General features: G+C 37.9%; 1 protein-coding gene across 1 annotated transcript in view; it reads right to left on the reverse strand.

Moving 5' to 3' along the window:
* Positions 1 to 14,050, reverse strand: part of RBL1 (RB transcriptional corepressor like 1) — a 64,193-nt gene that overhangs the window by 16,283 nt on the left and 33,860 nt on the right. The window contains exons 12-15 of the mRNA XM_043984333.1: positions 13,469 to 13,606; positions 10,276 to 10,440; positions 6,449 to 6,572; positions 3,829 to 4,089 (exon numbers count right to left, since the gene is read on the reverse strand). Coding sequence (XP_043840268.1) covers positions 3,829 to 4,089; positions 6,449 to 6,572; positions 10,276 to 10,440; positions 13,469 to 13,606 — 688 coding nt within the window. The remainder of the gene's footprint in view (positions 1 to 3,828; positions 4,090 to 6,448; positions 6,573 to 10,275; positions 10,441 to 13,468; positions 13,607 to 14,050) is intronic.

The following is a 14,050-nucleotide window of genomic DNA, read 5'->3' on the forward strand; positions in this document are numbered from 1 at the left end:
TTTACTATATCTATTTGAGTGTGTATGTTTTTCCCTCTTTGAGCCAATTCAGATGAGAGTAAGGCTCATTCCCTCCCTCACTCCTTCCCCATCTTCCCCTCTACTCCATAAGCTTGTTCTTGTTTCTTTTATGTGAGCTACTTTACCCCATTCCACCTCTCCCTTTCCCTTTCTTCCAGTGCATTCCTCTCACCCCTTAATTTTATTTTAAAGATGACATCATGTGGTAGCTAGGTGACACAGTGGACAAAACACAACCCCTGTACCCAGGAGGCCACGAGCCCAAATCTAGCAACCCCACCCTGCCTATCCCACCAAAAAAAAAAAAAAAGATAAAAAAATAAATACTTTACAGGTATCATCCCTTCATATTCAATTCATATCAGTGCCCTCTAAATATATTCCTTTTAGCTGCCCTAATACTGAGAAATTTCTTATGAGTTAGAAGTATCTTCCCATGTAGGAATGTAAATAGTTTAATCTTTTAACATCCCTCATGATTTCTTTTTCTAGTTTACCCTTTTAGCTTCTCTAGAGTCTTGTCAATTCAGGTCATTTCATCACGATTGCATAAGGTCCTCTTTTTCATTGAAGTCCCACTTTTTCCCCCTGAAAGATTACGATCAGTTTTGCTGAGTATGTGATTCTTGGTTGTAATCCCAGTTCCTTTGCCCTCTGGAATATCATATTCCATGCCTTCCAGTCCTTTAATGTAGAAGCTGCTAGATCTTGTGTTATCCTGACAGTAGCTACACAGTATTTGAATTGTTTCTTTCTAGCTGCCGTTTTCCTTGACCCAGGAGCTCTGGAATTTGGCTATAATATTCCTGAAAGTTTTCATTTTGGGATCTCTTTCAGGAGGTGATCAGTGGATTTTTTCAATTTCCATTTTACCTTATGCTTCTGGAATATCAGGGCAATTTTCCCTGACAATTTCCTGGAATATAATGTCTAAGTTCTTTCCTTGATCATGGTTTTCAGGTAGTCCAATAATTTTCAAATTATCTCTCCTGTATCTATTTTCCAGGTCAGTTGTTTTTCCAAGGAGATATTTCACAATGTCCTCTATTTTTTTATTCATTTGGATTTGCTTTATTTCTTGATTTCTCATAAAGTCATTAGCTTCTATTTGCTGAATCCTCATTTTTAAGCAATGATTTTCTTCAGAGAGCTTTTGTACCTCCTTTTCCATTTGGCCAGTTTGGCTTTTCAAGCTGTTGACTGTTTTTTCATGACCCTCCTGCATCACTCTCACTTCTTTTTCCATTTTTCCTCTACCTCTCTTACTTTATCTTCAAAGTCCTTTTTCAGTACTGCTATGGCCTGAGACCAATTCATATTTTTCTTGGAAGCTTTGGATGTAGGTGTATTCTGAGGGTGTATTTTGATTTACCTTGTCACCAAAGAAACCTTTGATGGTCTGAATCTTTTTCTGCCCACTTATTATCCTAGCCTATTTCTTGGCTTTTAACTCCTTAAAGTGGGGTACTGCTTCCAGGACACACTGTCCCAAGCTTCAGGAGGTCCCAGGTGGTACAATTTAAGGAGAGGCACTTTCTCAGCTCACCTGGCCTGTAAGTAACCATGGCCCTGCTTACTATTTAACCTGGAAGCAGAAATCTGATTCGCTGTGGTTGTAAGCTTGGTGTGTCTGTGCCCCTTCCCCACTGGGCTGCTGCCACTTGAGTCTGCTTCCTGGTTCAGAACACAGGCACTCCGCCTCAGCTTCAGCAGACACCCCTGCTATCTCCTCCCAGCCAACTGCTGGATCCCCTCACCAGTCCATGAGCTGAGTTCTAGAAGTAGCTGCTGACGCTGATGATTCCAAAGCTCTGGAGGTGCAGCCTGCCTGGGGCTGGATCTGGGCAGCGCAGCTGTGCTCCTCTCTCACTCCAGTACAGGAGATCTTCTCTGCTGCCCTTTTTTTTTTTTTGGTGGGGCAATGAGGGTTAAGTGACTTGCCCAGGATCATACAACTAGTAAGTGTCAAGTGTCTGAGGCCAGATTTGAACTCAGGTCCTCCTGAATCCAGGGTCAGTGCTTTTATCCACTGTACCACCTAGCTGCCCCCCTGCCCCCTGCTGCCCTTTTAAGCCGTCTTTGGATGGAAAATGATTTCACTGTACATGTGGGAAGCTCTGAAAATTACAGTCTTTCCTCTGCCATCTTGGTTCTGCCCCTCCTTTTATTTCTTTTTTTTTTTGGTGAGGCAATTGGGGTTAAGTGACTTGCCCAGGGTCACACAGCTAGTAAGTGTTAAGTGTCTGAGGCCAGATTTGAACTCAGGTCCTCCTGAATCCAGGGCCGGTGCTCTATCCACTGCGCCACCTAGCTGCCCCCCCATCTTTTATTTCTTGATAAAATAAGTTAAAGTGTTGAGTAAACTATATGTGTGTGCACACATACTGTATGTATTTATTAAATATATAGACAAAATATCAAGTCAAAATCTTGATGACTATTACTCATTTTAAAATGTAAGACAATGTTTTGCTCAAACTCTACTTAGCTCAAATAAAGAAATAAGGAATTCAGCTTTAGATAATAAGAAGCAAAGCAATAGAATCTTTTGGGGTTAATATCATAGAAGACAAACACATTTTTTCACAATCTATTTTTTTTCCCTAGTGGAAGGCCAGCTAATACATGCCACCTAACTGTGGAAGAAATATTGGCTCTGGAGTGAGGATCTGGGATTTAGCCAAGCTCTGCTCCTCACCACCTATGTGACCCTGGTGAAGTCTACCAATAATCTCACTGGACCTCTGCTTCCTCATTTATAAAATAAGGGATCTCCAAGGTCTCTTCCAGCTCCAAAATCCTTAGAGACATTTGTGAGAAAATAATGGGCTTTGCAAACTCCCAAAGGCCCCAACTGGAGGGGATTGATTGGATTGACTGAGACTAACTGACTTCACTGATTAACTTAAAGTTAATTCAATTGAAACTACATCTGCCTGGCCCTCAAGAGGGTATTGTTCTCAGAAGCTGTGGACTCTGACCTCAACACAGGACCACCCTCAAGTCCAGTGAACCAATGGATTTGGGTGATGCTATCCAATTAGCTTGAAGCAGGGTGGAAGGACCACCTCTCCTTGGGATGCAGAGGGAGTTTCCTCACTCAGTTTCTCTCTTAAACAGGCTGGTGGTGGACGACTTGAGGAAGAACGAAGACAGGCTGGAACTGTAGGCTAGATAGGCCTTTTCTTGACTTTCTGACCCAGGTGTTCTCTTTTTTCACTAATATATCCTTAATGTCCAAAACTGGTGCTAAAATGTCTAATTTATAAATAAACCTAGCTAGTTTTCCTTAAACTTGGGACATGAATATGGCGACCACACATTAAATTTTAAACATCACACATTAAAGAGAATAATTTGTTTTTGTTTTTGTTTTTGTTTTTTGTAAGGCAATGAGGGTTAAGTGACTTGCCCAGGGTCACACAGCTAGTAAGTGTCAAGTGTCTGAGGCCGGATTTGAACTCAGGTACTCCTGAATCCAGGGCCGGTGCTTTACCACTGTGCTATCTAGCTGCCCCCAAAGAGAATAATTTTTAACAATATTAGCATGTTCCAATTTAGGCTACCATAGTATCATAAACAAGCTCAGAAGCCATTAAGTACAACCCTCCCATCCTTGTCAAGAAAACCAAGGTATAGAAAGCTGAAATAACCTATTCAAGGTTACACAGCCAATAACTGGCTTTCATAAACTATTTTTGGTCCCATTGACAGAACACTGTACTGGGCTGAATGGACCATCTCTGACTTGGTATGTCATTTCTCATACATTAATTCAAAGTAAGGTAAATTTTAAAAAGCTTTTACCATGCAATGGAATTGTAACTTTTTGTCCTGTTGCTCCTACAGTTGGTGCCACAGTTAGAAGACTTTGTCCAGGCAAAAAAGATACATTTTCAGCACTAATGCTTGAAGATGAAGCAATTTTCAACTTGTTTCCTTCTGTTGCAGTCTTGTCTACAAACATTTTTGAGGAAGTATCCTCTCCAAAAAGTCTTCTCTTAGCACTTCCTGCAGTAGGAGAACTGTAGCGCTCATGAACAGATATTGGAGATAATGGCTGCAGGTCTAAGTATACAGAAAAAACAAATGTTAAACAGTTTGAGACATTCAAATACATCCATCTAGTGTGTCCCCGTGTCCTTGAGTAATTATCCATCTATAGGGAAGAGGCTTATGAAGCCCAGGGAACACAAGGACAGTAGGGTACAAGGAGGACTGGATCAAAGAGATACTCCAATCTTTATTTTCTCCATCTTTCCTGACAGGAAAAGAGTCAAAGAAAGAAAAGGGAGAGAGAGCAGCCTCAACTTAGTTTAAGTCCTTCCTATTGTCAACAGACAATCACAATTTCATGAAACTTACATGAAAAACTAGGTATTATAAGAAAAATTACCATGCATGTGGAACCCTAAGCATGTGCAAAGTATTCACACTTTAAGCAGAAGCTGGCATAATTATAAAATTGTGAAACAGAAATCTCCAGCTAAATGGGAATGGCAGGAGAAGAGAAATCATAATTAAGTAAGATAGAAAAAGCAGCATTCTTTTCCCTTGGAAACTGCTAGACTCTGAAGATATGATGGTTGGCTTATCTACAAGGGTCCCAGCTGCACAAATAGTTTCTCAGTCTAATGCAGACTGACTGGCACCTGTCTTAACTCCCAAGGACACACAGGGAATCCACCTTGCGGTGCAAACAACAAATTATGTCAATTCAAGCTAGCATGGAGAGGCAACTTCATCCTTGATACATTCAAGACCTCTTAAATACTCTGGGTCCAGTGTTTCTGGAAAATAAGGCAGCTCAGAAGGACAAGTTCAGGGGACCCCTTAACACTATCCACTCCTGAAGTCAATCAACCAATCAACAAGAAATTATTAAGCACCAACTACATACCCAGCATTGGTGATAGAAAGTAAAAAATGAAACAATCCCTTACCTCAAGTACCTTAGAGTCTATCAGTGGAAACAAGATATACATATTTAAGTATAAACAAAGTTATAAGGCAGTTTCAGTGGGGAAGGCACTAACAATTGAGGATATTTAAAAAGGCTTCATGTAGGAGGTCATGCTTGAACTGAATTCTGAAGGAAGCTCATAACTACAGTGAGTCAAGAAAATCCTTGCTATAACTCACAAGGTGGACTAAGGAAACTCTGACTTGGACCCATTGGATTTGGTGGATAGGAGCAATCCCTACTAAAGCTCCTTGCATTCCCAAGAAACTACTTGATCCATCAGGTCCAAGCTGAAGCTCTTAAGAAGTATGAATGACACCGATGACACCGTGCTGTTCATATCTCACCCAGAACTGTGGGCTCAGTTGTGAAATTTCAAAACAGGCAAGGACAGGCACTCTGTGAACCTCTGTTGCTGTGGCACCCGGTAGCAAAGCTACCTAACTAGAATCCAGGTGTCTGCAAGGAGGGTGACCAGTTGAGTCTGTAAGTGTCTTGGGCTGGTGAAGTGGCCATCTGCATGGCCTCAAAGAGATATGAAATAATCAGGGCAAAGCAATTTCTTAGTTGCTGAATCATTTGACATGCAATTGAAATGAAAATACAAAGTTTTCAAAATCCCATGAGATACAATACAAGAGAATACAAAATGAAAAGATTCACTGTTTACTTGGAACCTCCAAACAAAATAAATTTATAATTATTAAAAATTGAAAAATTAATATTGACAGACTTGGAAAAACAGATTTTTCTAGTTAACTTTCCATTTAAAAGCTATTTATGGTTATGGCTTTAGTTACACCTGTGGGATATGTTTGACTATTTATGTTTTTATGAAATATTTAGAGCTAAAATGAAATTGAGCAAGAAAAGGTACAAATTCAACTATAAAAATTATTTCCACATATTAAGGTGTGTGCTTTAGGCATGTTCTGTAGGTGTGTGTTGTAGGCATGTTTTAGATGTGTTTTAGGCATATGTTGTAGATGTGTTTTAGGCATGTGTTGTAGGTATGCCAACACACCAACACACGTGGCTACACCTACATAGACATAGATGTGGATAACAAATTTTGACATCATGAGCATTTTCTATGTGCCTTGAGTGTGCTTTAGGCATGTGTTTCAGGTGCGTGTTGTAGGCATGTGTTGAAGGTGTATGTTGCAGGTGTGTGCTTTAGGCATGTATTGTAGGTGTATTTTAGGCATATATTGTAAGCATATTGTAGATGTGTGTTTTAGGAATGTACACATGCCAACACACACCAACATGCCTACACACACCTACATGTGGCTACGCTTACTGAGCCTAAGTCAGAATAGTACAATGAGACATTTAGTATTATTAACTTATGGAGTAAGTACTCAAGTTCTTTATTAAATCCCTAATAAGCACATTTTAAATTTATTAGTAGAATCTACAACTTTAACGTTGAAAAAAAATATCTTAGTTCCTCAAGCCTACCCCGTCGAAGACTCCCACTGTCAGTCCGAACTTCTTTGACACGAGGGTGCACTATGGGAGACAACGGCATCATTGGGAGATGACCTTGAACATTTCCTGTCTCCAAGTTGTTAGGAAATATGACCTGTAAAAACCCAAAGCAAAAATCTGCTTAGGATAAACTCTAAGAGAAGCATTACCTGCCCCCTCCCCCGCAAATGATTCTTTTTTCCCTTGAATCTTTTCCATTTCCTCTAGGTCTTCCTCTGTAGATATGCTGAGGAATTCTGAAGATTAGCCAGAATCCATGACTCAAAGATTTCAAAGCATGGGAGATTTTGAACATGTCAAGTTTCTTCCAACCTTGGAGCGAGTGGTGGAAGTATGAGTATCTAGTGGTCAGGCAACAGTTAGGGGAAATTCCCAAAGTGGAAAATATAAATAGATGGAATCCAGTGAAAATAAAAAGAAAAGTTAAAGGAGGGAAAAGAAAAGGGAATATCATAAGGAAGAAATGAGCTATTAAGTGTCTTGAGTCATAAAATAACTACAAAATGTGTACTTTGCATATGACATATGGTGTGTAAAATAAAAATAGCATGTTAATGAAGCTTACAAATAAACTGTTACTTCTTTTATAATATATAAGCAAAATGAATGAAGAATTCCTGTTGTGCAGTCTATGACATATTGCTGGATGAACACCCCACTGAATTAGTTAACCAGTACAAACCTTGGACAATTAGCTGAGACCAGAATTAATTGAATGAGAGGGAAGGAAATGAGCATTTATTAAGTGTCAACTATGTGCCAGGCACTGGGCTAAATACTTACACAGATATTATCTCATTTGATCTTCACCACCCTGGGAGGTAAGTGTTATTATGATCCCCATTTTAGAGAAATGGAAACTGAGTCAGGCAGAGGTTGAATGACTTGCCCAGGGTCACATAGCTGGTAAGTGTCTGAAGCCATATGTGAATTCAGTTCCTCCTGACTCTAAGCCAGGCCTCTCTCCACAGCACCTCCTCAGGAGCTCAGTTACTTTTGGAAAACTGCATAGAGCTTTCAAAGGCCCTACACGGCAGCTTCTTATGGAAGCTCATGTTTTCAACACTGATCTTACCCTTTTGGTCATGGCTGTGCAATGTGGGAAACCATGATATTTAAAGAATCAGAAAAGAATGTGGCCCACAAGGCAATGGGAAAATGCAGGAAAGTAGTAAGGAAGATGCAGCAGATTATGACTAAGGACTCACACACTGGAAGTGACACAAAAGATAGGAAGTGTATGACTAGAAAAGGAGATGGGCTGATTGTATGGACAATGTTGTTCTGGGATTCATTATATTTCAAGCCAGGAGGAAGGCCTCCAGCACACTGTTCAGGATCACAGAAAGATATAGACCAGAATCTTACAAAATGACGTCCTGGATCCATTAAAGCATCAAAGTCTAACATGACAAATTACACATCAAGTGCTTGCTCTGATGCACAGAGGGAGAGGCACAAAGCTAAATGAGACAGCTCAGCACCTAGGAGGGACATAGAACAAACACACAAATATCCATAATACATCATCAGACGGATGACCACATAGAGGTATAAACAAAGGCTATAGGAGGTCTGGCAGTGGGAGGAAAGAAAGGGAAGAAGCTAACATCAAGGAAGACTTCAAAGAAGAATGGAAGGAAATAAGCATTTATTAGGCACCAACTGTATGCACTGTGCTAAGAACTTTACAAGTATTATCTCACTTGATGCTCACAACCACCCTGTGGGGTAAGTGCCATTATTATCCTCATTTTACAGTTAAGGAAACTGAGGCAGACAAGGGATTAAGTGACTTGCCCAAAGTCATACAGCTAGGAAGTATCTGAGGCAGGATTTAAATTTATGTCTTTCTGACTTTAGACTCAGCACTCTATCTATTGCACCACCTTGCTGCTTCTTTTCAGAGATAGCATTGAGGCAGCTGGGTAGTCAGGAAGACATGAGTTCAAATCCATGCTCAGACACTTTTCTGTGGTGTGACCCTGGACAAAACACTAAACCATCAACTGTGTCAGTTTCCTTCTCTGTAAATTGGTGATAATAATAGCACCTAGCTCCCAGGATTCTTGTGAGGATAAACTGAGATTAGAAAATGGTAAAGGCAGCAACTCGGCTGAATTCTCCCAAAATTCCCTTCCACACAACTTTTAAAATAATGCCTCAAATCAAATTTTGAAGCAGCAGAGCCAAAAAGAGGTCAGAATTAGATATTTTTCCAGCCTAAGAAAGCTTAGGTAGTCAGCAGAAGTCTGTGACATGAGGGTGGAGGCTGGCCCAAAGTAAATGAAGCAGCAGCTTCAGGAGCTCTCAACCAAGAGATGGTAAGGAGGTTGAACAACTTGTCAGAGAGAGTTCACAGGGGACTCTTTGCTGGCACTGGGTACGTCAGGTATTGAATGGCAACTTTATTGCCCATATCTAAGAGTTCTGGGTCACAGTTCCAGGGTAGAGAGAATCACTAGTGCTTATGGCTGCAAGAGACCTGGTCACATTAAATTAAAAAGGTTTGCACCAACAAATATAGTCAAAATTAGAAGGAAAACAGAAAACTGGGGGAAATTTTGCAGTAAGTTTCTCTGATAAAGGTCTCATTTCTCAAATACATAGGGAACTGAACCAAATTCATAAAAATAAGTACTATTCACCAGTTGACAAATTACTGTCAGTTTTCATTAGAATAAATCAAAGATATCAATAGTCACATGAAAAATGCTCTAAAATTACTACTGATTAGAGAAATGTAAATTAAAATGACTCTGAGGTACCTATCAGATTGGCTAACATGACAGACAAGAAAAATGACAAATGCTGGAGGAGATATGGAAAAATCTGGACTATAATGCACTGTTAGAGGAGTTGTGAATTACCCAATCACTCTGGGGAACAATTTGGAATTATGCCCAAAGGACTATAAAACTGTGCATACCCTTTGATCCAATATTGCCACTATTAGGTCTATACTCCACAGCGATCAAAGAAAAAGGAAAAGGACCTATACGTACAAAAATATCTATGGCAGCTCTTTTTGTGGAGGCAAAGAATTGGAAATTGAGGGGATCACCATCAATTGGGGAATGACTGAACAAGTTGTGGCACATGATTATGATGGACTACAATAATGCTGTAAAAAAATATGGGGGGAAAAAAAAAGATGGGGAGAGAAAGGGGTTTCAGAAAAAAAACATGGCAAGACCTAGATAAACTGATGCAAAGTGAAGTGAGAAGCAGGAGATCACTGTGCACAATAACAGCAATATTGTAATGATAACCAAATGTGAAAGACTTAGCTACTCTGATCGATGCAATGATCCAAGACAATTCCAAAGGAAACATGCTGAAAAAATATCATCTACTTCCAGAGAGAGAGAACTGATGAACTCTGTGTACAAACTGCAGAATAATTTTCTCACTTTATTTATTTATTTTCTGACATGGAAATATATCTTGCATGCTTTCACATGTATGCCTTCTCTTTGGGTGGGGGAGAGATGGAAGGGAGGGAGAGAATTTAGAACTCAAAAGTTAAAAAAGAAAATGTCAAAAATAAATAATAAATTAAAGAAACAAAAAATAAACTGATATAATGTTTGTAGAGTGCTATTCAAACCTTAAAGTGCTATATAAATGCTAGAGATTATTATTACTAACACTAATTTCAACTTCAGAATAGGTAAAATAGTAAAAAAAAAATAGGTAAAATAGCAAAAATGGTAAGGAAAGGTAATTCCAGATATAGAGAATGGGATAAGCAAAAATACAGACATGCAATGTTACCCAGCCTTGCCCTAACTCACTTCTTCACAAGTAGGAACTTTGTTTTCAGAAATGTGGAGAGCATCCCACAATGCAGAATCATTGGTCCATGCTAAACTTTCCAGGATTTGTTCTTCAATGCTGTTAAGGTGTTTTACTGTATCTCTTGATAGTCCTTCTTCTGATCGAATCAATACTTCAATGACCTAAAAAAAAGGTATTACACGTTTAGAGAAGGAAAAAATGGTCCCAGGGATAGCAGAGCTGATAAAAGCACTAAACCCAAAGTTAGGAAGACCTCTGTTCAAATCCAGCTTCATATTCTTCCTAGCTGTGTGACCCTGAACAAGTAATTTAATTACTTTCAGTTTTAATTTACCTCAGTTTTCTCATCTGTAAAATGGAAATTATAATAGCACCCTTTTCCAGGGTTGTTGTGAAGTTAAAAAGAGAAATTTATTAAACATTTAGCAAACCTTAAAGTTCTATATAAATGCTACGATTATTATAAGTATTGCTTTAATTATAATTTTATTGTGCTGGACTGAGTGCATGTGTATTATAGTCTTTACCACTGATTTCCTGTATCATATGTCAAAAGTTAAATAACACAGATTCTTAGAAGACTGAAGTTTAAATCCCAGCTGTCATTAATTGTGAGATTTTCAACAAGCCAACTGACCTCTCTAAGCCTTAGTTTCCTAAAATGAACATAATACTTGTATGACCTACCTCACTTGGTTGAAAGAAAAATATTTTATATACTAAAGAGTGCTTTATAAATGTGAGCTATTTAACTACAAACCACACTTTTGCTACTTATTTTAAAAAAAGAAAACTTTTACAAAGAATCTTTCCTTTGAAGAAATCAAATTATTTCCACATATTTTCTCATTAATTTTCAAAACATTCTAATTTTATACACGGAAAACAGGCACAAAGAGTTAAATGGATTTGGGCAATGTAATAATGTAAAACACAGGTAAGATAATCAAGGATCCAGAGGTGAAAGAGACCCTCTCATTTTATTTTTAAAGTTTTAACATTACTTTTTCTTTTTATACCAGTCATTTCCTGACATAACCTCTCCAGTAAATAAATCCTCACCGCCCCCACTCCACTGCTGCCCTTGTACCAAAGAAAAACAGTTAAGCAAAACCAATAGACAGCAGAACTGCATCTGAAAGTGTATCTAATATTCTATTTCCATCTCTCTAAGGAGAGAGAAGAGAGTTTATTTCTTCTTCTGTTCTGCCAGACCAAGACTGGTATTATAACCAACCAGAGTTGAGATGCTTTGTAGTATTATTCTCATTTACATAAATGTAGTCTTTTTATACGTTGTTCTCCACCCCTTCATTTTACAAATGGGTAAACTTAAGGCCCAGAGAGGTTAAGTGACCTGTCCAAAGTTATCTAGAAGTAGGAGATGATCCCAGACCATGATTCCATAGACCCTGTTTTTTCCTTTGGATCATGATATCATCATTCCTAGCCCAATGAAATGCTCTTCCAACTACTCTGCCTCTAAGCTATTTCACAGAAATAATGATAGAGTATTTAAAAGGAGTTTTGCATCTTTGATGAAATTAGTTATTACTGCTGCAGTGTATTTAAACCAAAACTTGTTCCCATATATGTCACCTGACATATAATTTGTCATTCCTCAGACTGGACATTTCTTCTTTTGGTAACAGTGATTCAAAAAATGGTAGAGCAGAGGGGATATCATCAGACGGGTATGCATCATATAATATATGAATGGAATATCTATGCCAGTGATATTACAAACCCCCACCCCAATTATCTAATTAGACAATACCTAAACTTATCCCCCTAGGGCTGGAAAAAATTGCTGCTTAGCAAATTAGATTTTCACTGGAAAAAAATCAATCTATACTCTTTCAACAATTCATAAACAGAAAAAATATCAATAAAAAACTATTTTATATTATTTTAATGGGCTTAATTTGGGAGAGTGAAAACTAAAAGCACATTCTATTAGCTTGAAAATAGCATTGCTGAGAAAAGCACTAATGGTCATTAACACCCCCCCACCAAAATGTACTAGTAGTACCTAAGTGTGGATATTGGTCAGTAATACTTTTTTGGATGGTGAAAATGAAGGAGTATATAGTAATAATTTGTAAATTTTGGGGGGGTGGGGGTGGGGCAACGAGGGTTAAATGACTTGCCCAGGGTCATACAGTTAGGAAGTGTCAAGTGTCTGAGGCTGGATTTGAACTCAGGTCCTCCTGAATCCAGGGCCAGTGCTTTATCCACTGAGCCACCTAGCTGCCCCCTCAATTTCTACATTTTACCAAAAAAATTAATAAAATCTGTTTTAGTATTAAAAAAATAATGCTCCTGACAATAAGCCAATAAGTCTAAAGTAACTAAAACCCCAAGCAAGATCATATTCAGGCATTATAGTTTCATTAACCAATGCCATTAGATAAAAAAAGAATTCTCTAGAATACTGATAAGTATATTTTATAGTACTATAACATAGTGCTATATCATGCTTTATCATATTCTACAAATAAGATTATCAAACTAAGTTTTTTTAGCATAGTTTTGAGTAGTTCACTGATACCTGGCCCTTTTCTTACTTGTCCCAATCCCTACCTCACCACCTCCAAAAGCAAGCCAGATAGTTAGATAGATAGATAGACAGACAGGCATATATATATATATATATATATATACATAAATAAAATTTCCTAATCTAACGGGACTTGAGAGATGTGAGGTTTATAGCCTTTCATTCAAAATTATAATTCTAGAAAGTCTTCATATATCCCAAGCATCATATTAAGGTAATTTCAAGCAATTACATTTATATAAGAACCTTAAGACAACAATAAGATTCAATTTGTTTTAAGGTTGAAAAGGTCACTTTAAAAACCCAGATCTTTATGCATGTAAATTTCCTGAATATCCTATAAAATGTTGGTAAGAGATCAATTTTATATGTATGTATGTATATGTGTATGTGTATATCCCCAATGAGCTTATCAATTTATGAGAAAAGCAACCATAGTCTAGTGGCAGGAGTACTGGGTTTAGAGTTAGAAGGTAGAGGCCCAACCCTAGCTCAGAAACTTACTACCTCTGGAGCCCTGGCCAGCCATAGAACCCCTTGGGCTTTATGTTTCTAGACCACTAATGGAAATATTTCCTGGAAATCAATATGACCAGAAATCCCATGATTGAGAATTATTTTCATCTTACCTTATAAAAGTAAAATGGACTTAGATCAAGAACTTCAATGATCCAGGGAAAACTACGAGGTGAGCTATATGCAAACAGTACAATTTCCAAACAGCAAGCCATCAAAGAACGATGAAATATATCCTGTTCCAAAAGAACCTTAAAAAAAAAGTTTAGTTCACATTAATGCTTTAATTTTTTTAAATTAAGCCTATAGAAATTTTTTAAATTACAGAAATTAATTATTTAAGCTTATAGAAATAAAAATAAAGACTATCTAAATTATATTGAAGTGCTAAAACAATGAATATGAAAGTTCATGAATAGGTCAAAAGTTATCGGATTAACATCAAATCTAATTCCATGAAGGTATCTCAAATGTCAATGAAACATCAAAATTCAGAAAAAGAAAACCCCAGGGCAGCTAGGTGGCGCAGTGGATAAAGTACTGGCCCTGGATTCAGGAGGACCTGAGTTCAAAACCAGCCTCAGACACTTGACACTTACTAGCTGTGTGTGACCCTAGGCAAGTCACTTAACTCTCATTGCCCTGCAAAAAAAAAAAAATTTTTAAAGGAAAAAAAAAAGAAAAAGAAAAACCCA

This window comes from Dromiciops gliroides, chromosome 2, assembly GCF_019393635.1.
Source record: "Dromiciops gliroides isolate mDroGli1 chromosome 2, mDroGli1.pri, whole genome shotgun sequence".
Taxonomy (NCBI): Eukaryota; Metazoa; Chordata; class Mammalia; order Microbiotheria; family Microbiotheriidae; genus Dromiciops; species Dromiciops gliroides.